At 41.0% G+C, this 24,630-nt stretch overlaps 1 protein-coding gene across 1 annotated transcript in view; it reads right to left on the reverse strand.

Annotated features, from left to right (window-relative positions):
• Positions 1-639: 639 nt before the first annotated feature.
• DNAAF11 (dynein axonemal assembly factor 11) overlaps positions 640-24,630 on the reverse strand; it is a 71,889-nt gene continuing 47,898 nt past the window's right edge. The window contains exons 11-12 of the mRNA XM_008684142.2: positions 7,745-7,830; positions 640-1,062 (exon numbers count right to left, since the gene is read on the reverse strand). Coding sequence (XP_008682364.2) covers positions 885-1,062; positions 7,745-7,830 — 264 coding nt within the window. The 3' untranslated portion in view covers positions 640-884. The remainder of the gene's footprint in view (positions 1,063-7,744; positions 7,831-24,630) is intronic.

Genomic DNA, 24,630 nt, shown 5'->3' on the forward strand with positions numbered 1-24,630 from the left:
GTAAGCCCTCAGGACAGCCTCCTCAAGGCTGGGAGAGCTTCTGTAACCTTCTAGTGGTGCAACAGAGGCACCCAGCTCAGGTCTCCCCAAGAGAGAACCGGCACGAGGAGTGCAGAACCAAAAGCCTCCCACCCTGGCCGCCACTCTCCGGGCAGGGAGCTACCGGCCGAGACCTGAGCGTGGCAGGGGTAGTTGGGCTCAGCCATCTTGACCCAACAGGCTCGTTTGCTATGGACAACCCTGTGTTACAGCTCCCGCTGGGCTGGCTGGGTTCTCATAGAGCTGCGCTGTCTCCCCAGGCTCCATTTAGCCCATCCCCCTTCCCCCTCCTTCCACCTCCTTGCCTTCAGCTTGCGGGTGTCAAGCCTACATCTACGGCCTTTGAGGCTCTCCCTTCCTACCCCTGCTCGCTCTCCTCTTCATCATTCCAAGGCATTACCACCAATAATCATGAGAAGAAAATTGAAACACTGCTGAAATCATATTAAAGCATTCCCATTCGATCTGAAATTACAGTTTTAACTTCTGAGCTTGACCAATTTGCTGAAGTACCAATTTAATAATCAGACCTTTTATCTCTGACTTCATTTCTCTGCATTAGCAGCCAGTCCTGTGATTGAAAATCAACGTCTTAATATAATAGTTCCATGATTTACGGAACATTTGCACTAGCCAGCATTTTATTATAGACAAATGAGTTATAGCATTTTAAGGTATACATTTGAATTTTAAACTAGTTTAAGAATATTACTGTATAGAGCGGAAGCTAAAACACTGGAGTAGTAACGTTGATAAATAACTCGGTGTTTACCCCACAGTGGTCTGCACACACGCTGCAAGGAACAGAACTGGGTTTGGTGGGTCCGTCGATGCAGCCTGATGCTTCAAATCAATGGAGGCACTTCAGGGTTATCTTCGAAGTCGGGATCTTCCTCATTTGCTGTAATTTTGGGTTCAGACTGAATTCTTCGGGGCCTGTGTTTTTTCTCTTGAACTATGTGAGCCACATCAGGGAAGGAATGCTTGCTAGGGTCTACTTCTAGTTTCTCAACTTGCTTGTGTCTACAACAGCAAAAACAGCAAAAGGAAATTGAGCTGGCATTTTAAGTGAAATTTCAAACAGAGTCAACTCATTCATTCATTCATTCATTCATTCATTCAGCAAACATGGGCAAGTGCTATCCTTAGAGCATAGAGATGCTTACAGAGCATAGAGCATAGAGACACCGCGATAAGAGACTGTCCCTGGTTTCGGGTAGCTCGGAGCCTTGTAGGAGAAAGAGCAGAGAAGGAAAGTGCTGTTGCACACACAGCGAAGGGAGGTCGGCTGGAGACTCTGCTCGCTTGAGACTCTGTATTTACTTACTTTTTTGAAGATTTCATTTTTAAGCAATCTCTACACCCAACATGGGGCTCAAACTCACAACCTGGGATCAAGAGTTGCACGCTCTACTGACTAAGCCAGCCAGGTGCCCCACACCTGACAATCTTCACACGATACAGCAGGCAAACCCCACAGCCAGGATCAGTAACAGAACCACTAGGGGCAGGTCTTTCCCCTGAATGTAGCTACTGGGCTCCTGGACCCTGTTTTAGATGACCCAGCCTGCACGAGGGACATTTATATACGTTCAGGTGCCTAGAACGCTCTGTCCACCACTTCCCCCCACAAGATCCTACTCCTGCTGCCACACCCAGTTCTCTTGGCGACAGTTACGTGAAAACAGAACGAGAAAGATTCCCATGCTGCGTCATATAGAACATTCTAGATAATACAGGTCAGTTGGCTGCTTCTCTGCCAACTTCAGGCCGTAGGTCTGGGGTTAGGCACAGTGCTCTGTATTTATATCAGTCTCCCCAGTGACTTTGATAATCAGTCAAACTATTTCGGAATCACTGTACTGGTCATACAGTCAGTCTTTCGACAGAATATAGTAAGTGCCTCCTCTATTCCAGCCCCAAGCCATCCCATTGTCTCTGCAAAGAGGTATGTTTCCTGGTAGCATATAATAGCACAGCATAGAGCTCGAACAGAACATTTATCACATTATCATGTAATTGTCTCATTATTGGTCTGTTCTCCCTATTAGACCGGCATTCTTGAAGCAATTATATTGACTTTTTCATCTTGTATCTCTGGTATACAGCTTTATTGAATACACGTAAAATAAATGAAAAAATATTATACTGTGCAATCCTGAAATTAAATAAGACATCTTTGACCTACAGAAAAATCACAGTCAGCCTCATCCAGGAGCCCCACACTGATGTCCTCAGACACGGGGTATGGTGGGGAGGGAGGTTCGACTTACGCTGGAGAGTGTAAACTCTCTGTTGTTCTTGTAACCCTTCCCCCTCATTCCTGTTGGCTGCCTAGCCCTTGAAGGCACTCGAGTTTTTAATTTTTCTCAGTATTTTGATTAACACACATGGACTCATTGAAGGGAAGTGTAATGTATACAAAGGATATAAAGCATAAATATTCCGAAGACCCAGAGTGCGTGCTATAAACTATGTGGGAAATTACAGTTTCCAAAGACCTACGTTATAGTCATTATTAAATATAGCTTTACTTTTTAATTCTCATGCTCTTATTTAAAAGGCTATCATATCTATGGCTTAATTAAGATATCTGAATTCATCTGAATTAGATATCTGAATTCATCTATTAGAAGTATGCTGACTTTGAGGAAAAGCAGCCTATCTCTCTTCCAGGCATATACCTCTTGGGCCACAACTTCTGGATATTAGCAATAAACACTGAACTCAGCCAGAGGCAGTTCTCTGCCACTCACCCCCTTCAGATGTTGGGAGAAATAATTTGCATGCAGGACTTTAACTGGTCATGAGTCTCTGGGTAAAAGACAATGAGCAGATAGGCCAGGAGTACCTGCAGATCATATTAATCCCAAAATAGAGAGGAGAGGGGCTTTTGTCCTCTGCTGTTTCCTCCCTCAATGTCAGACACCTGAAGTGACAGGGGCCCAACGGTTGCCCATCACCAGTTTTACCCACCACCTGACGGTCAGAACCAGAACCTCTGGGGTCTAGTAAGGATAACTGGAAGACAAAATGAATATTTTTATTACCGTGGAAGAAAGCAAAAGAAAGGGTCTAAAATCACTAGGGATAAAACACATGACAGATTGATTCCTTTTATTAAAGAACATAAGGAAAGAACTTGTTTCTGGTAATATGGAAGGCTAGCATATTTGGACCAAAGATTCCTGCCTCCCATTGAAAACTTTAGGGAGATCATGAAAGATGTGATAAGATAATAAGGAACCCTCAGGGCAGAATTCAGCAAAAGGCAGAACCAGGGAAGAAGTGGATCCCTGAAGCCACCTTTGCTCTGAAGGAATTTGCTGAACCCCTAAAGTGGTGCTTTTTGGTCTTGCTGGCCTTATGGAGTCTGAGAACAGAGGTCGAGGCCCTGAGAGTGTCAGGTGGGCAGTCTGACAGACGCCCTCTCTACCAGAAGGCTTTTCTGTCATGTAAGAGTGAATGAAAAGTAAACGCACTCTGCCCATAGCCCCAGGGACTGTGAGGAGAGCGGGGCAGAGAAGGCCTGAGTTGTCACAGCCATGGTTAAAAACCATCGATCTTGAATTTAGAGTGAAGTGGTTCCAAACTGGCAGTGCCCTCAAGTAGGGTCTGCCCCAAACACATGCCAGTGCTCCCTGGCTCAGGACCTCCCAGGCTTCTGAGAAGCCCCCAAACTATTTTCTAAGGCAATGGAGCAGCTTGCCATCAAAACTAACAAGCAGTCAAGGAAAAAGGGGCACTCTGCCTGAGAACCAGCAGAAGCAACAAGAACACAGATAGAAACTAAAAACCTCAGGTTTGGAATATGAAAGCACAGATTATGAAACCAATAAAATGTTTCAGACTTAATAGTGTAATGTTGAGCTTTTCCTCTGGGATTGGCAATCAGACAGAGATGCCTGCTATTCATCTCCATTCCACATTGTACTGATGCCTTTCCCTCTGCACTAAGGCATGAAAAAGAAACAAAAGATACAAGATTAGGAAGAAAGAAAGTCATCATTCTCTGTAGATACGTAGAAAATCCAAAAGGACCAACAAAATTAATAAAATCATAGGAGAGATCAGCAGGGTTGCCAGGTATAAAGTCAAACACAAAAGTGAATCACATAACGGGGATGTTTGTAAATTATTGCAAATATACTAGATGCCACTGAGTTGCACACTTTCAGATACTTTAGACAGTGAATTTTATATGTATTTTACCACAATAAAAAATTAATTGCAAATCTATATACAATCAACAAAAACACATTTATGATAGCATCAAAATACCACACACCTAAAAAAATTAATACAACATGGGTATATTTAACATGAATCTAGACATAAGCCTTGCAGCCTTCACAAGAATTAACTCAAAATGGATCACTGACCTAAACACAAAATGCAAAACTGTAAAACTCCTAGAAGAGAACACAGGAGAAGAGCTAACCCACCCTGGGTGTGGCGATACCATTTTAGGTACGACAGTAAAGGCATGAACCATAAGAGAAATAATTGACAAGCTGGATTTCATTAAAATTAAAAACTTCCGCTCCATGAAAGACAATCTTGGGAGAATGACAAGACAAACCACACAGTGGGAGAAAATATTTGCAAATACATCTGATGAATGACTGTTATCCAAAACATACAAAGAACTCCTCAAACACAACAATAAGAAAACAGTGTGATTGGAAGATGGGCCAAGGACCTTCACAGACACCTCACCAGCAAAGATGTACAGCTGGCAAATCAGCAAATGAAAAGATGCTCCAGACCATATGTCATCGGGGAAATGCAAACTAAAACAACAAGGAGATACAAGTACATGCATGTTAGAATGGCCAAAGTCCAGAACACTGACACCACCAAATGCCGGCAAGAATGAGGAGCAACAGGAACTCTCATCCATTACTAACAGGGATGTAAAGTGGTACAGCCACTTTGGAAGACAGTTTGGCAGTTTCTTACATAACTAAACATACCCTTAACCATGAGATCCAGCAATCACACTTCTCGATATTTACCCAAAGGAGTTGAGAACTTATGTCCACACAAAAACCTGCACACAGTGTTTATAGCAGCTTGATTCATAATTGCCCCAAATTGGAAGCAACCAAGATGTCTTTCAGTAGGCAAATGGATAAATAAATTGTGGTCCATCCAGATAATGGAATATTATTCAGCACTAAAAAGAAATACACTAGCAAGTCATGAAAAGACATGGAGGAAGCTTAAATGTATATTACTAAGTTAAAGAAGTCGATCCGAAAAGGCTACATCGATATGATTCTAACTCTAGCACATTCTGGAAAAGGTAAAACTAGAGAGACAGTAAAAAGAGCAATAGTTGCCAGGGGTGGGGGTGGGGGAGAGAGGGATGGGTGAAACACAGGCATTTTTAGGACAGGGGAACTACTCTGTATGATACTATGACCACGGATACATTTCATTATATATTTGTCAAAACCCACAGAACGAAGAACACTAAGTTTGAACCTTAATGTAAACTATGAATTTGGGGTGATAACGATGTGTGTTAACGTAGGTTCAACAGCTGTTACAAATATACCAGTCCGCTGATGGATGCTGACCGTGGGGAAGACTGTGCACGAGTGGGGGCAGTTGGACACATGGGAAATCTCTGTGCGTTTCACTCAATTTTTCTGTGAACCTAAGACTGCTTTACAGAAAAAGGTCTATTAAAAAAAAAAGACACAGTGAAATCAGTAGGAAGGCAATCCCAAGAATGGACTAAGATTTATAATTCTGGCTCTACTATTAGTTAGTAACTTTGTAATCTTGGGCAAATTAATCTCTTTGAACCTCGGTCTGTTAGGAATAACCAGATTTCTCTTGTAGTTATTTTGAAGATGAAAGACAGGTGTTGGGGAGTATCACGTAGCACGGCCTAGGCACTCAACACTCAATAAACCCATTCTGAGCAAGTTATGTGTCCTCCTTGATCAGACAGTGTCACGGGACCACAAGCGTTCACAGAACTGGTTACCCTCCCTACAAAACGTGATCCCCTCTGGTCCCAAGGAACGGAATCTTACCCTACTGATCTTCCCCCTCCAGTCGCTCCGTGGCACAGCAAGAGGAAAGGGCCGCTCTGGCTGTGAGAGGTGTATCGCTAGGTCTGCCATTCTCCCCCTCAAACTCACAGCTGCCTGACTGTGTTCCCACGTGCGGCCTCTATAGGCAGCTGTTCGGTTCATGGGATCTCCCAGCCAGAGGCTGGGGTGATGTGCATGGTGAAGTTTGTCAATGACTAAGGAGCGCCATGAACACCCTTCCATACCTATGCTATGTATGGCTGGGAGGTGATTATTTCTCAGCGATAAAAACCAACAAGAGAGGCTTTGCAAGCGTAACGTAGGAAGCAATCACCATAATGGTGATCTTCCTGGGGTCTGAAAACTAGCTCCACACTGTTTGCCATGACTTGGCTTCCTATTCCTATGATCCCTCGCAAACTGGATTCACACTCCTTACATGTGTGGATGCTGCTGGGGGTTAATTATGGCCATGAATATTCATAATAGCATAACACCCTTGAATCCCTGTAAGTTACACACGTATCTGACATGGAAGCCACTAAGCTAGGAAATACGAGAGTGGGTCCCCAAGGTTCAAACCAGCAACCCCCCTTTCAAAAGGAATTCAACTCCACACCTGTTGTTCAGACAAACCCCATGTTTGAAAATCCACAAAACTTCTCCAGTTGACTTGGAATATACGAACGCCTGACTGCTTGTATTATGCAAGACGTAAATATAGCTCTTGTTCAGGTATTTTTGTGATGATAATTTCAGCATATACATTTGTATCACAAAGATAGTTTGCCTGGGTTCAGAATAGATTTTACCATCTGGATGGTTAGAGTCTGGAAATCATGACAAGTAGCAGGAAAGTCGAAAGGCCTGGGATGTGCGTTCTAAGGAAGAACTCAAACAAGGAGAGCTTTGTCCAGAATACTTTAAGGGAGGCCACGGCTCAGAGGAGCTGGGCTTTGTTCTGAGGGTCTTCAGGCAGCAGAGCTAGAATGTTCAGTGAGGAATGGAGGAGAGACTTCGTGCCACCGGGGAGTATGGAGAGCGGGGAGGGAGCCGCTGGGAGAGAGGCTGACCCACAGGCTCACAGATGACCTGTGAGTAGGAGGTCGACAGGAGGGCACATGATGGGGCCTCTTGGCCCTTGCAGCCCTGAGAGTTTTAGGATCTATAACGTGACATAGGGGCCGTGAATGGACAGTGTGAGTAGCATTATGAACAGGGCTCAGCCGAGCTGTCCCAACACGTCACGGCTACCCAACCTTCAGACATTCTAAACTTCTCTCCCTCATTTGCCCCATCTGTAAACTGAGGACAAAACTAGGAAGGATGAAGCGTGTTAATATGGGTGAAACACACAAAACAGTGCCTGATACAAAGTGAGTGCTCAGTCAATGTTAGCGGTCCCTGGTGCTGACATCACCAATCTTAACCATTGTCGTCACAAGTAATTGGGGCGTGTATATACACAGATTTGTTTTTTAGGGATCAAGAGCCCTATAAATAGAGAGTCTACATTTTGGGAATAAACATTAACATTCACAGCATGAATCATTTGTAAACTTTAAATAACTGTATCTTTGGGGAGGGTGCATTCTAGCCACCAAATGACAATGAAGAGAACTATGAAAAGCTCAAGACAGCTGGGGAGGTGGTACCTTTGGTTTGCGGGCTCTCTGCTGCTGTCCAAGGTACTTTCCCCAGACTTTGATGTTTGTCGCCAACGTGTGATTACTCCGTCTACCTGAAATAAAAATACAACATGCACTAAGTGGTACATCACTCTCTGATAGATCCTCAAAAATATACACTACCTCCATATTTTTTAAGAAGCGAAAACATTTTAATTTTCAGTACATATTCCATAAAAAAGTCTAACCTTAAGCCTCTGTATGTGGCATGAGCAAGTTATATCACAAATTCTATCTGTGCACCATACTCTTGCAAAGCCACAAGCTATCCTTCATTTGCCAAAGGCCAAGCAGGGGGAATATGGTGAATTAATTCATGTAACAAATAGTTTCTGAGAGCCAGTGACATGCCAGACACCACTTGAGGGGCTGGGGATAGAGATGTGGCAGAGGCACTGCCTCTGAGCTGTCCCGCTCCACACATGTGCTGCAGTGGGAAGCACGCTGAGCTGGAAACTCGGATCCCTACCTTCCCTGCACACTGTACCCCATGAGATATGAGCTTGAAGGCCACTTCTGGTATGAAAAATTCTGTAATTCTTCCACTTCTTTTAAAACAAATAAGCTCAGTGCTAAGCATGTTGAATTCTCAATAAATAAAACTGATTGGTTTAATTCAACAAACATATAACAAAGATTATTTACACCCAGCACCTTCCCTTAGGAAGTTCAAAGGTATAAGAGTGTAGGGGCAGAAGAGAATATGGGGCCATTTACTAGACCCAGACACCATGCTGGACACATGCCGGCCTACATGAGGCAGTTCATGTGTTTTATATAACCCCTACCTCCCAGTGTTCCTATGAGACAAGGATTATTTATAGGCAAAGAAAAGGAACTTTAAAACTCTTCTCATGTCGTTTTGGTCCACTGACCAAGAAGGGGGCTTCTAGCCTTTTCTTTGCAGGGAAGAGAGAGGTCTGGAGTGTGTACATTCCTCTCTCCACCCTAATCAGCTCTTTTTCTTTGGGGAAGAAGTACTTCATTTACTGGCCACATCTCACTAGTGGGCAGGGTCACTCTGCAGGTGAGGGACATCTGCTGCTCCTCTTTTGGGCCTGAGACTTCACTTACTGTACAGCAGTGGTCAGATCTATGAGGAAACAGACTAGCTTTGGACTTTTAGGGTCTGGTCACCACCCACACTCCCATCTGCAGGCTCAGGCAAGCATGCTGGACTCACTATCCATGTTTGGGAAGGAAATCAGTAGCCCCGAGGTAGCCTGAATCTTAAGCCAGATTCTCCAATCCAAGCTTTACCAAACCTCTACGTCAGAGCACTGGCCACTTAATCCAATTATTAGATGGGGTAATCTGTTTCCCATTTGACTCGCAATTGTTGGTTGTATGTCCCATTGGTCAGAGCCCCAGAAAGCGTATCCCATTGTTTGTCACTTGAATGTTTAAGGAAATGAATGGTGAACGAAGAAATGAGGTAATGAATCCTAGCCTGGGGAACAGTAGCATCAAATTTGGGGAGGTGAATGCCTGATGGATAACCACCCCTCGATGGCAATCCTTCTGTTGTGGAAGAAGAACCAGTGTTTTAGACAGTGCAGTTGTGTATTTATCTATCATATTTGACAACAATTCAATCCATTTGTGTGTGTGATTTCATGCCGCTCCCTTACGCAGAGGAAGATGCAATAGGTTGGCCCTTCCCTTCCCACAGATCTCATGGGAGGGCCCCTTGTGATGCAGAAGGGAAAGATCTGCTAGAATCCCACCCTTTCAGTATGTCTACTGAACATCCAACTGGGAAAAATACCTGTAAGTACCACGCATAGTTTGTGCAATGGCCAGACTTGTGCTGAGACTCTGGGAGGAAAGAGCAGTGAAAACTGCAGGGACCAAGGACACTACATTTCAAGTCTGGAAGAGTTTGTTCAGAAGCGTTTTAAAAGAGGTAGTCTGCAGAACAAAAACTTAGAGAAGAATACTGTGGAAGAATCAGCAACTAAAGCTACCGATGCAATGTTTACTGAATAATTAAAGGAGATGACTCATGGAAAGGTTTGCCCAACAAAGCAGATTCTATTATCGTCAAACACGGGTTTTTTGGTTTTTTTGTTTTTTGTTTTTTGGGGGGTTTTTGGAGGAGGAGGTTAATTCTAACATGTTTTATTTGCCACATTTTAAAATATATTAATGTTATAATTTTGTGTCCCATTAATTTTTTGTTGGCTAATGATTGATGTTATATTTTTAGATGTTAATGTTGGTAAGGTATGTGTGTACACTACTTTAATGTGAAAACTGAGTTTGCCTCCTGTTCTTTAACTGAACGAGTGTGATGAATACAAGTATTTCCCCCACCTTCCTGGCCTATCCTTGAGGACATGGACACACTGTTTGGTAGCTACTGAGCCCAGTTTTGGTTTATTAAGCCATATGACTATCAAACATGAAGGAAAAGATACAACTGAGGGGACTAAACAGTGACACATCCAGTCGAGGGGAGGACAGGGAGAGGTTGCAGACGTTAGGGCAGTGAGAACCGGCCCCTTCTTCCTGCAGTGTCTCGGGGAGGCAGCGGGGCCTCTGGGAGATGTGGCTGCACCTTTGGGTGGAGCGGCATTGTCTGCTGGAACTTTCTGCAATGAAGGAAACGTTCTGTGCAGCCCAACAGGGGGTTCCCAAACATTTGAAATGTGGTTAGCGTACCTGAGCCACTAAAGGTTTAATTTTACTTAGATTTAAGTAATTTTAATGGACCACGCCAGAGAGATGGGAACGTGGTTACGGTGAGCCCCAAATGCATATGTGGGCTGCCCAATTCTTCTTTCAGGTGAAGGACATCCATCCACACCAAGTACCGCTAATTCATCTGTGGTCCTTGACTATGTGGCCTTTACAGTTCTGGAAGTGGGACCTGGTACCCTTATGGGAGTTTGAGAACTTGAAGCCTGGGTCCTAGCCTCTGTGATCACTGATCCTGCTCCTGGCTCAGCTCTTCCCTCCCCCTCACAGGCAGCTGTCCCCAGGACACACCCTCACAGACATGCTGGGTGCTCCTCTCCAGCTCATATCTCTTCCCAAGGAGCAGTGACACCTTTGCATTTTTTTAATTTTTTTAATATTTTAATTACATTAAATGAGGCCAATGTTAGTTTAAAAAAATCATTAAATTGTCAGTTTTAAGAAAAAAAGCTCTTGAGCCAAAAGTACAAATTTTGTATTGCTTCGCGTTGTAAATGCACTAACAAGAATGGGAGCATATGCATAATTAGAGTCTTAAAACACCCCGTTTCTAACACTGTTATTTGTCACATAATAAGCTCAGACAAAGATTCACTGTGTTTATGGAAATGCAAATAGAATCACAAATTTGGAACTTTTCTTCACAGAGAATTTGCTGTGCACTAGAATCTAAATGTGTTTTTTATTTTTAAAAGATATTTTCAGCTTATTTCATTCCAAAGATTCTTTTAAGTTTAAAAGTTAGGAGGAACTAAGAAATCAGTAAGAAAAATATTGACCCCAACATTCATATTAACACCAAAATTCATCTTAACACCAGTATTTATATGAACAGCAGGTAAAACGCTTCTGATGAGACCTGATTTTCCCCAGCAGAGGACTGCAAGCTCAGGTCCTGAAAAACTGCTGGTTGTTTTCCTACTGTACCTGCAGTGCTAGCCTCGCCCTTCCTCTAGGAAGTGATGTTCCTTAACACTAAACATCTTCATCATTCGTACTGAGTGTGTTTAGGGATGACTGATGGACAAGCTGGAAGGGCCAAAATATGTTCAATAAATTAGATCATGGGGAATAATGGTTTCCTGAATCCATATAAAGAAATGTAATCAGCTTCCTGAAAATTCAATTGTGGGACAGGCACAAAGGTACAAATTAACATTTTAATGATGTGATATTACTTTAATTCTCACAGAGTCATGCAATTTCATGCAGTTGAAAGTTGAGAGTGAGCATGGAGGTAGTAACCAAAGTCCCCTTTTCTATAGAAGGCGAAAGTCCCTTCTAAGGCCTTCCTGGCAGACAACTGTCCAGCTTTTGATGAAATCCTACCCCAGGATGAAGTCTCATGACTTCCTCGGGCAGCACCCGGCACTGAGATGATCTCCCTTTACATTTTATTTAATTTATTTTATTTTATTTTATTTTATTTTATTTTATTTTATTTTATTTTATTTTATTTTATTTTATTTTAGAAGGGCAGACTGCCACATGCAGTGCCTCATTTGGACGTATCTGGTCTTGGAAACCTGACTACCCTATGTTCTCCTACAAATGGACTTGACAGCTTGTCTGGAGGTTCTAGCAGGGGAACGCAGCTACTCCCATACCCTTGACCGAACAACAGTCCTCCTCTGTCAGGGTCATCCTCTTCCACTGAGCATGCAGCTTTGGGAGGGATGCACATGGAGCAGTGAGGGAGGAAGGGGACAGCCGCCAGCCAGATCAGCCCAATCAACCCTGGCAATCAATGGGGCGACAGATGTCCTAGTCAGATCACCCTCACATCCTGTTTTATTTTTTTTAATGTAGTTAATTTTTTTTTCAAGTTTTTATTTAAAATCCAGTTAGTTAACACATAGTATAATATTAGTTTCAGGAGTAGAATTTAGTGATTCATCACTTACATACACACTCAGGGCTCATCTCAACAAGTGCCCTCCTTCATGCCCATCCCCCTCTAGCCCATCCCCCCACCCCTGGCAACCCTCAGTTTGTTCTTCATAGTAAAAGTCTGTTCTACCATTGCCTCTCCCTTTTCCCTCTATGTTCATCTGTTTCATTTCTTGAATTCCACAGATGAGTGGAATTATATAGTACTTGTCTTTCTCTGACTGACTTATTTCGCTTAGCATCACATCCGCTAGTTCCAGCCACATCGTTGCAAATGGCAACATTTCATTCTTTTTCATGCCTGAGGAATATTCCATGATTGTTTGGGCTTTTTCCATGTACCTCGACTTTAACAAAATGTATATGGTTGCTTTCCCAACTATAGAAATCACTAAGATGGTGAAACCCAGACTGGGTGTGCTGGGTAAAATTCAATAAACAGACACAAGGGAGAGAGACCCAGCTCTCGATCCTTATCTTCAGGTTGAACCATAGAAACTACCTATACCTGCCTATTTTTGACCCACAAAACAGTGATTTCACATGGTTCCACTTGTTATTTATATGAGGCTGAATAAGAATGAGCAAACAGTCACTGCGCTCCAGATGAAGACTTGCTATAATGATAAATTAAAAGAGCACATGGGCAAAGGACAAGGAATCTAACTAGAAATAATTGTGAGGAACAAAATATGAAACAACCTTTCAATTTTCCTTGTGAATTTACCCTGGCTTCTTAAATTATAGTCTTCAGGAAAATCAGAAGTAAATTTCTCTTTTCTTGGATTTTCACTTTGTACCATGGTGTCAGCTATTACCGCCATTGAATCTTCTCAAGGAATATTTACTGAGCATCTACTATGTGCCAAACATAGGATAAGAGGTAGATATGGAATGATAAATCGAAAAATTATCCCTGATCATCTCAGGAGAGAGAAAGACACACAAGCAATTAAAATACACTGGAGAAAGCGCAATTGACAGATATATGCCTATACTAGTATGGAAGCCCAGTGGTGGGAGGGGCGTATCCTGGTGGCATGGGGAAGGCTTCCTGGAGGATGTGAGGTTTGATATGAATTTTAAAGAATAAGCAGGAATTTGCTAGAAGATGGGAGATTATGTAGAGAATGAAGAACATTCCAGGGACAGAAAGAAAGCCTGAACAAGGACAGGAAGGTCAATGACCACAGAAACTAGCACAGAATATTGGGCAGATAATAGCTGGAAACAAGGGTGAAGAACCAGGCAGAGGTCAGGTCTTAGGAGACTTTATTTTAAGGTGCTTGAACTCTGCATAGGAGGTGATGGAAATCTCTGCAGTTTTGGGTTTTTTTTTCTCAATTCAGCAAAACAGCAATATTCTCAATGTACTCTTATTTTCATTAGTCAAAGTGTGTGATGTTAACAAAATGACTAAGTCCAGGGGAGTGGTAGTTTTTGAAAGAAAATATTTCTTTCATTCCTAGGTTAAAAAAATATATATATATTTACTATTAGAGTTAAATTGCTTCCTCCTCACCCCAAACTTCATTCTGAAAGTACTAATGACATGCAGTTCTGTTGGGAACTGTGTAAATGTGCGTCCTGGTCAACAAACTTATTGTCAGAACGCTGACATGTAAATTTTTGGCTAATCTGTTCTTCTGGGCTCCTGTCTGCCTGTCAGCTCCAGATGTGTGTACATTTCTCTAGCTCCCCGCTGTCCCCCACGAAGGACGTTTTAGACTCTGCATCCAGGATCACCGAGCACTTATACGTCCTCTTAGAAGGCATTATTTACACGAAGCACAATCCATTACTCACAATTTGCCCCTGCGTGGGAGAATGGGAAATTTCAAATGGAGATTGGCCCTTAAAAGAATTTAACGTTAATAATGGGCTTTCATCCTCTTCAGGAGAGGCCGCTGTGGTATTTTCATGAGGATGTGGAACGGAATCCAAACTCACGATACAGGTGCTGAGCCTATTTGCTGTTGTACGCACCTGTTGCCCTGTTTCTGCTCTACTCTGTAGAGTTCAGGGAGATGGACCCTCCAGGTCTCATTACCCAGCTTCCCATGTCACCTGGCTTCCAGCTGGTTGTGGCCAATGGGAAGTACTGGAGGGAAGCTGGTGGACTAAGAAAGAGGCTCCAGATGCCTCTCCCACAGTCCGTATCTGTGTGAATGACGTCTCCAGTAGTGGTAGAGTCTACTCTATGGCTGCCAAGAGGTCTCTGCAGGTCTGGTTTTTCCAGGTGACATTGGTGTGTGGTTTCCTCCCACCCCATCTCCTCCCTCTGTCCTGGGAGTGGAGGTAGCCGCCTGATGTTCCAGGTTTCTGGGTGGTCTTACTCTCCCTTCTTTGGCATCCTAGATCTTCTATTACCCATGTAATACATTTCCTGATTTACTCCTATAAGGTACATTGCTGTATAAATTTCCTGTATACGTTTTCAGTACTTAAGTGTTTCCTGATTTTTCATTAGACCCTTAACTGATTTACTCCATGTTTCTCACACCTCTGGGTACTTGTTACAACACACATTTCCACAACATCTAATTAGAATCTGCAGATAGTGGCCTGGGAATCTAGTTTTTTAACAAGCTCTCTCCAGGTGATTCTTAGCATCAGGCAAGTTTTGTGAAAACAGACTTACTGATCCCACAGCTTTGAGGCTTTTCTGGAAGCAATTCGTTTACACAAGCCACATTTATGGGATATGCTAGGAAAAGCCAGCCATTGATGGGTTTTAAGCATAAGAATAAAATGATCTGATTTATGTTTTAAAAAGGTCACTTTGGCTTTTGTATGAGGAAGGAATCAAAAGTGGAAAGCACAGAAGCAGGGAAAACAGGGAGAGGCCTGTATGAGGTGGTCCAGCTGGGAGATGACAGTGGCATGGACAAGGGCGAGGTGTAACAGAATTCAGGATATGTTTGGGTGGTAGTGCTGACCAGGTGGATGTGTGAGGGTAAGAGGTAAGTCAAGGGCGCCGTCGAATCTTTGACTTCAACAACTGAGTATATCATGGCGCCATTTTCTAGGACAGGGACGACTGTGGGAGGAGCAAGTCTGCAGAAAGAAATTAGGGGTTCATTTGGCCATTTGAAATTAGTCATGCTGATCTGTACATTCAGTTTGGCTTCTCAGTTGACAGGTGCATATAAAATGTCGTTGATTCTAACACCTATACTGTTTGCTCATGTTTACATTTTTTATTTTCCAAATAATAATTATATTTTTTATTTCCTTTGAAGTTTAATAGCATTTTAGGACAGCATTTTGAATTTCTCAATTTATTTATTTGTTTATTCTGTATTTTATACTTAATATTTTTAATGACTAGTAATTAAATGTAATTTCTATAATTTTTTCTTTTGGAAATGAAAATGAGGTTTTCATAAGGCTTTGTCTATTACGAACTTTTAAAATTATCTTGATTATATTGTTCAAATAATAAATGGTCTTACTTTTTGTTGATCATATTTATCAAAGACAGAAATTGGTCATAAATCTTCTAGTGGAGCTGATTCTGTTTATTTGTCCTTATGTTTATAAGGCCTTGTGTTTTAACACACTTAAATAATGTACAATCTAATGAATATAAAGCAATTGGATCTTTATTTTATGCAATATTTTTATTACTATAGAATAATTCTTATTCCATTTTATGCTTCTTTGCTTTAAATTCTATCATGTCTGATATTCATTTTGCCATAAGAACCCCATAAATTTTGCTTGCATTCACTTATTAGAGCTGTGTCCATTCTTTTCTTTGCATATATCTTGGGTCTTTTAATTTCAGGTGTGTTCTTGTGAGCTGGATAACATAATGGATCTTATATCTGTTACTTTCTTACAATTTTTCTGATTTTATGTTTCCTTCCTCTATTCCTACTGTATTGACTTTTGTTTGCATTTATTTTCTGTAATGGTTTGTAACGTACACATTTTAATTCTACTAATTTTGCCTGAAAATATTTATATTAAATTTCAACATGAACACAGTGTACTGTTGGACCTAAATGTGAGACCTGAAAACATAAACTTCCTAGAAGAGAACACAGGCAGTAATTTCTCTGACATTGGCTATAGCAACATTTTTCTAGATAGGTCTCCTGAGGCAAGGGAAACCACCAGCAAATTAAACTATTGGGACTTCATCAAAATAAAAAGCTTTTGCACAGCAAAGAAAACCGCCAACAAAACTAAAAGGCAACCTACTGAATGGAAGAAGATATTTGCAAATGACATATCCAGTAAGGGGTTAATACCCAAAATATATAAAGAACTCATACAACTCAACACCAAAAAACCAAACAATTCAATTACAAAATGGGTAAAGGACCTGAATAGACATTTTTCCAAAGAAGACATGTAGATGGCCAACAGACACATGAAAAGATGTGTCAACATCACTCATCATCAGGGAAATACAAATCAAAACTACAATAAACCATCACCTCACACTTGTTAGAATGGTTAAAATCAAGAAGACAAGAAACAACAAGTGTTGGCCAGGATGTGGAGAAAAAGGAACCCTCATGTACGGTTGGTGGGAATGCACATTAATACAATCACTGTGGAAAACAGTATGGAAGTTCCTCAAAAAGTTAAAAATAGAAATGCCATATGACCCCATAATTCCACTATTGGGTATTTACCCAGGGAAAACAAAAACATTAACTTGAAAAGATATGTACACCCCTATATTCACTGAGCATTATTTACAATAGCCAAGACATGGGGGCACCTGGGTGGCTCAGTCAGTTAGGTGTCCAACTCTTGATCTCAGCTCTTGATCTTGGGGCTGTGAGTTCAAGCCCTGTGTTGGGCTATATGGTGGGCATGAAGCCTACTTAAAACAAACAAACACACAAATAAATTGTCTCTCTTCGCAGATGACATGATATTCTATATGGAAAACCCAAAAGAATCCACTCCCAAACTATTACAAGTTATAGAGCAATTCAGTAATGTGGCGGGATACAAAATCAATGCTCAGAAATCAGTTGCATTTCTATACACGAATAATGAGACTGAAGAAAGAGAAATTAGAGAATCCATCCCATTTACAATAGCACCAAAAACCATACGTTATCTTGGAATTAACTTAACCAGAGACGTAAAGGATCTATATTCTAGAAACTATAAATCACTCTTGAAAGACATTGAAGAAGACACAAAAAGATGGGAAAATATTCCATGCTCATGGATCAGAAGAATTAACGTAGTTAAAATGTCCATGCTACCCAGAGCAATCTACACTTTCAATGCTATCCTGATCAAAATACCGAGGACATTTTTCAAAGAACTGGAACAAATAGTCCTTAAATTTGTATGGAACCAGAAAAGGCCCCAAATCGCCAAGGAACTGTTGAAAAGGAAAAACAAAGCTGGGGGCATCACAATGCCGGGTTTCGAGCTGTACTATAAAGCTGTGATCACAAAGACAGCATGGTACTGGCACAAAAACAGACACATAGACCAATGGAACAGAATAGAGAACCCAGAAATGGACCCTCGGCTCTTCGGGCAACTACTCTTTGATAAAGCAGGAAAAAACATCCAGTGGAAAAAAGACAGTCTCTTCAATAAATGGTCCTGGGAAAATTGGACAGCTACATGCAAAAGAATGAAACTTGACCACTCTCTCACACCATACACAAAGATAAATTCCAAATGGATGAAAGACCTCGATGTGAGACAGGAATCCATCAAAATCCTAGAGGAGAACATAGGCAGCAACCTCTACGACATCAACCAAAGCAATCTTTTTCATGACACATCTCCAAAGGCAAGAGAAACAAAAGATAAAATGAACTTGTGGGACTTCATCAAGATAAAAAGCTTCTGCACAGCCAAGGAAACAGTCAAAAAAATGAAGAGGCAGCCCACGGAATGGGAGAATATATTTGCAAATGATACTACAGATAAAAGACTGGTATCCAAGATCTACAAAGAACTTCTCAAACTCAATACACAAGAAACAAATAAACAAATCATAAAATGGGCAGAAGATATGAACAGACACTTTTCCAATGATGACATACAAATGGCTAACAGACACATGAAAAAATGTTCAAAATCATTAGCCATCAGGGAAATTCAAATCAAAACCACACTAAGATACCACCTTACGCCAGTTAGAACGGCAAAAATTGACAAGGCAAGAAACAACAATTGCTGGAGAGTATGTAGAGAAAGGGGATCCCTCCTACATTGTTGGTGGAAATGCAAGTTGGTACAGCCACTCTGGAAAACAGTGTGGAGGTCCCTTAAAACGTTAAAAATTGAGCTACCCTATGATCCAGCCATTGCACTACTGGGTGTTTACCCCAAAGATACAGACGTAGTAAAGAGAAGGGCCATATGCACCCCAATGTTCATAGCAGCAATGTCCACAATAGCTAAATCGTGGAAGGAGCCGAGATGCCCTTCAACAGATGACTGGATTAAGAAGATGTGGTCCATATATACAATGGAATATTACTCAGCTATCAGAAAGAACGATTTCTCAACATTTGCTGCAACATGGACGGCACTGGAGGAGATGATGCTAAGTGAAATAAGTCAAGCAGAGAAAGACAACTATCATATGATTTCTCTCATCTATGGAACATAAGAACTAGGAAGATCGGTAGGGGAAGAAAGGGACAAAGAAAGGGGGGGGGTAATCAGAAGGGGGAATGAAACATGAGAGACTATGGACTCTGAGAAACAAACTAAGGGCCTCAGAGGGGAGGGGGGTGGGGGAATGGGATAGGCCGGTGATGGGTAGTAAGGAGGGCACGTATTGCATGGTGCACTGGGTGTTGTACGCAACTAATGAATCATCGAACTTTACATCAGAAACCAGGGATGTACTGTATGGTGACTAACATAATATAATTTAAAAAATTAAAAAAAAATAGTCATGACATGGAAGCAACATAAATGCCCATCAATAGACAAATGAATAAGAAAAATGTGGTATGTGTACACAATGGAATATTACACAGCCATAAAAAGGATGAGATCCTTCCATTTGAAACAACATGGATGGACCTACAGGGTATTATACTAAGTGAAATAAGTCAGAGTGAGAAAGACAAATACCATATGATTCCACTCATAAGTGGAATCTAAAAAAGAGCAAATGAATAAGCAAACAAAAAGCAGAATCAGACTTATAAATACAGAGAACAAACTTATGGTTGCTGGGGAGAGGTGGGTGAGGGTTGGGCAAAATGGGCAAAGGTGAGTGAGAGGTATAACCTTCCAGTTATGGAATGAATAATTCACGGGAATAAAAGGCACAGCACAGGGAATACTGTCAGTGATGTAGTAGTGATGTAATGGGACAGATGGGGCCACACTTGTGGTGAGCATAGCATAATGTATAAACTTGTCAAATCACTAAGTTGTACACCGGGAACTAATGTAACATTGTGTGCTAACTATACTTAAAAAAAGTTCAAGGTATGTATTTGGTGGCTGTGAAAGTGTTCATCTGTTTGTTCTCCCCACTTCCAATGTCCCTATTTTCATGTTTTAAAAATCATACAGCTTTCTTTTTATATCATTTTCATTACTTATTCCAAGGAAAATAACTTTTTGATTCATTTTGAAGCCTCATTCAAAACAATGACAACCATTTCTATAAGACTATTGAAATACTGGAGAAAGATGACAGCGTCTCAGTAGCAGAGGGCTAATGGATAAGGGGGTGAAAGAGGTAACGGGGACAGGGAAATGAGAAGTCCTCCTTAGGTTTTCAGTTTAAGCAACATTACGGGAGGTACAACAGACTCATTCCTGAGTCTGTGAGAAGATATCCCTGGGATCCCTAATGCAGTGCAAATCTTCCCTTTTTCTTTGCATTTCTAAGAACTTACCAGAACACACAGTAGGTGCTGATTAAAATATATGGAATGTCTGAACGAATGGATGGCTGGATGAATAGATGGATGGCGACTACAGAATTCATAGAACTAATGGTAAAGACCCCTAGAGATGCCTATTCTTGTGTCATGTCTACAAATGGGGAAGAGGCAGGAGTTCTATGAGAGCTGCAGCTTCATGCATGCTGGGCCCAGTTGGTGTTGGGTCTAATTGGAGCAAAAGGCATTTGAGGAGCCATAGGAGATCCCACAGTTATGACACTAGCTCTGAGCCAGTAACAGAATTTCAAATTTAAGCAGAAGGGAAGAGAAGCTAGTTAAGAAGAGTCTCAGCCTGTTTGAAACTGAGACTCAGGAACTGGGGCGAGGGCAGAGCTGGGTCTGCAGGAGGTCACGGTCAGTGGATTCAGCAGGGAGGAGATAGGAAGGAAGCCCTAGGAGACCCACTTCATTTTTTATCTCTTCCATAGTAATTCACGTGGTGCTTTATTCGTACTAAGTGCTTAATAAATCTTTGATAAATTCAATAAATATTTTAATTGATTAATTAATAATTCAGTAATCATCTAAAGTTTTTCATAATTTGGCAGAAAGTTTTCTGAGTTCTAGTGCCTTACTTCCACGTGTGGCAACAGACACACGCTAAAAACTTCCTTCATCTGATACAAATAACTTCCATATAATTTATTTATGGGCGTAGCATGTCTTTTCTCTACCAGGGCTGTGCTTAAGTATACACATGTGATGTCTTCACCCATGCCTCGTAAGTAATTTCTGAACTGCCTAAGTCCATTAGATGCCAACCCACGCTGATGTGAGCCACCTGTCTGATGGGGAGGGGAGGGGAGTTGAGTCCAGTTACTGAGTGAGCAGTACTCAGCAACTAGGCCCAGCCCTACGACTGAAATAGACAGTTATCCTCTACCGATCCTACATCAGCTACAGAGGAATTGGGTCACCTGCCAATTCTCACATATTTTTGGTATTTGTATTTATCGGTTAGCCACAATTCTGATATCGAACATTTAAAATGTGAGGTTCAGTCACCCAAAAAAGAATATTATTAATATAAAACTTCAGAATATAACTTTTAATTTTCCTCTAGCATTTGAGTAACTTTATATATATCCAAATTCATTGTTGATATTTTAGTAACTTCATTATTTCTCTACTGTGCTCTGATTGACTTTACCGAGAGAAGCATGTAATTCACTGAGTCTAATAAAAAAGATTTTTTGAAAGAAAACAAGATCTTTTTTCTATTTAAAGAAAGGTGATTAATCCACAATATTAGAAAATACATAAATTACCAGAGGCATATTATTTAAAAATCTTTGAACAGATGAAAATACTTGTATAAGTTAAACATTTTGAACTACATCCTATCTCAAACAAATACATACCTGGCAGCAAAAAGAAATAAGAAATTAAATTTTGGAAAAAATGATCAGAAAAATAAGAAGGATAAGAATACTGGCTTTGATTCCAAAGATACCCAAGTAATCTGAGGAAAATTTTAGAAGGTGCAATTACTGACATTTATATGTAAAATCAATATGACAGTTGCATAAGACAGTTACATGGCTTTAAAATAAAAGTAGAATAAATCTAACTATCAAATAGTTCCTCCAAAATTCTTTTATACTTGTTAATGCAATCTTATCTGACAGCTCCCCACGGAAGATCATCTTCACACAACAGCCTAAAATTGAAAATGATATTTTATTAAGTTAGGACAAACATCAAGGATGATAATGATGTTTCAAAAGAAAAGAAAATACCCTTTTACAATCTTGCTAGAGATAGTCTCAGTGGGAAATATCCTCCACTAACATGAAAGAGTTCGTGGTTATTCTTGCCAGAAGTAGTTCAGAATGCTGGGGCATTTTTACCACCCTCTTCCTCCCACCCCCATCATAGGGCGCAGCCATCAACCAAAGGTTCTCAGGGTTGGTGTCGTACTATCCTAGTTCCATTCCCCCCTTAGGTAGAGTTATCCTGAGGTGTGTGTTTTGCAATATCTCCTAGATCTTTCCCACTGGGGAAGCTAGCTTGATAGACCACTCTCTATTGGCTACCTTCCCTTCCCTACTTCCCACCACCCAAGTAAACTGCTGTACTCACATCCCCAGATTAGGTTCCACTTCTGGGAGATCTCATATTAAAACAGTGTTTCACAATCTGTGTCTCACAATTTAATATCTACAATAACTGCGGCACTCACAAGGTTCCCCTCAAGGAGGAAAAGCACCAAACTGGCATCAGCAGATTCCAAGAACACTGGCAAGGTTTCTACTGGATCCCATTCAGGTCTCTGTGTTTGCCTAATTTATCTTTGATGTGTGCTTAATACTTATAATACACACACACACACACACACACACACACACACACCCAGGCATGGTACTCATCTGAGACTACCTTCACTCAAGGTCAAGGCTCAGTTTTAGGGCCATTTCAATAGCCATTGGGATAGGCTGCTAGATCTTCGGGGATTGGCTGGCTTCTTATTCACCTTACTCCTAGGTTACAGTCCTTCAGAATCATAACCCAAAGTGGGTATGGTTTACTGGAATCCCCACTCATGAACTTGGACTTTTTTCTTCTCACCCCTGTGTGGCCATTGAAAGCATTCCTTTTGGATCAGTGCACAGTAACTGTTCACTACCATATTAGGTATTATACTATTAAGATGCTTAAAATATGTAGTCCCTCTTCCTAAATTTTGCTCAGAGTGATTATTGTTCCCGATTACCTTGTTGGCAATCAGCAGATGACGTAGCTCTAGACGTCATTTAAAGTCATGAGCTGAGATGAAATTAACGTAGGGGATGAGGATACATAGAGAAGAGAAGGGGTCCCAGAATTGAAGGATTGACATGCTAACTTTTGGAGGCCAGAGTATGAGAAAGAACCCGCAAAGCAGCAGCCAGTGGCAGAAGACATCCAGTGAACAGAACGGTCTAGGGACTTAGGAAAAGAACAAAATGAAAGCAGTGTATCTAACGCCAAGTGAACAAGTATTTACAAATGGAAGGGCCGATCATGGTGCAAAACACTTCTGAAAGGACAAATCAGAAGATGAGGGCTGATCAGTGGGTTTAGTAATATGGAGGTGACAGGAGACCTCAAAGAGATGTTTCCATGCAAGGGGGGTAGGGGATGAATGCCTAGTTGGAGCTGGTTTTAGACATTACAAGGAAAGAACTGAAGCAGCAAATACATTGTTACATGAGTTTTGCTGTAAAGCAGATGAGGGCATTAACTAAAGGGGGATGTTTTTCTTTTGTACTGTTTTGTTTTTAAAAAGGAAGATGTGTTAGCACGTTTTCTAATGTAAGATGCAGAAAGGGGAAATTCAATGAATAAGAGAGAGAAGGGAAAACTGTCAGAGAGAAAAAAGGTCTTTCAAAAGCCAATGGAAATGGGATCCCACACATATCTGGAGAGTTTGGGTAGATCACAGACAGCTAATTCACTGAATCAGGAAGGCCGAGGAGGCCAAGCAAGGGAAGATGTGATGGTTAGAGTGTGTGGAAATGACCTTTTTTTTGCTTCTGTTTTTTCTGTGTTGGAAGTTTGAGAAATGAGCTGAGGATAAGAGATAATGTTCTCAATAAGTAGAAGTATGAATGGAACAGGAAAACCTAACAAGATGAGCAGGGAGCCCTTGCTACAGACCCACTTGAAATTAATAGTCAGAATAGAAGTAAGTTTCTATTGGGTAAATCATAAGTATATTTGGGTAGAGAGAAAGCGCTGAGAAATATGTGTCCATCTAATAAGCAGAAGGGAGTCTGAGACCGTTTTTTAGGATCATGGTCTGTAATGCTGACCTTAATATGTGACCTTCACCTCCCGGGCTCAATACAGCAGAATCAAGGAAGATGTTCACCAACTGAAGCTGTAAATAAAATTTGCTGTTCAGTTCAGATAGCAACTTCCTTAATCTCAGTTAATTATTCTGAAATAACACCCAAAGGAAATCATGAAGCGTATTCTTGGAGTGTTCCTGTAACTTGTCAATTGAGAGTCTAGATGGGAGTTTAATTTAATGACTTGAAGCAAGCTTCTCAGCGAATACAAAATTTCAGTTAAATCTTGTTAAGCTGGACTGTAATGAGATCATATGCCAAATATTCCCAGGCTGATGGTGGTAAGATTGTTTATGTATGTATAACTTAGTCTAACCACACATTTAAGAAAACATACTGAAGAGCAAGCATAAACTCATATACCTACGGTACCTATAAATAAACCTCAGAAAATACGTACCAGGTCTGGAGAGAAAACTACAAAAAAACAAAAACAAAAACAAAAAAAAACCTTTTGAGGGACATAAAATAAGAATAGTAAGTGGAAAAATATACATTATCAAAAACAGTTTTGATTATG

The sequence above is a fragment of the Ursus maritimus genome, unplaced genomic scaffold, assembly GCF_017311325.1.
Source record: "Ursus maritimus isolate PB19 unplaced genomic scaffold, ASM1731132v1 scaffold_9, whole genome shotgun sequence".
Taxonomy (NCBI): Eukaryota; Metazoa; Chordata; class Mammalia; order Carnivora; family Ursidae; genus Ursus; species Ursus maritimus.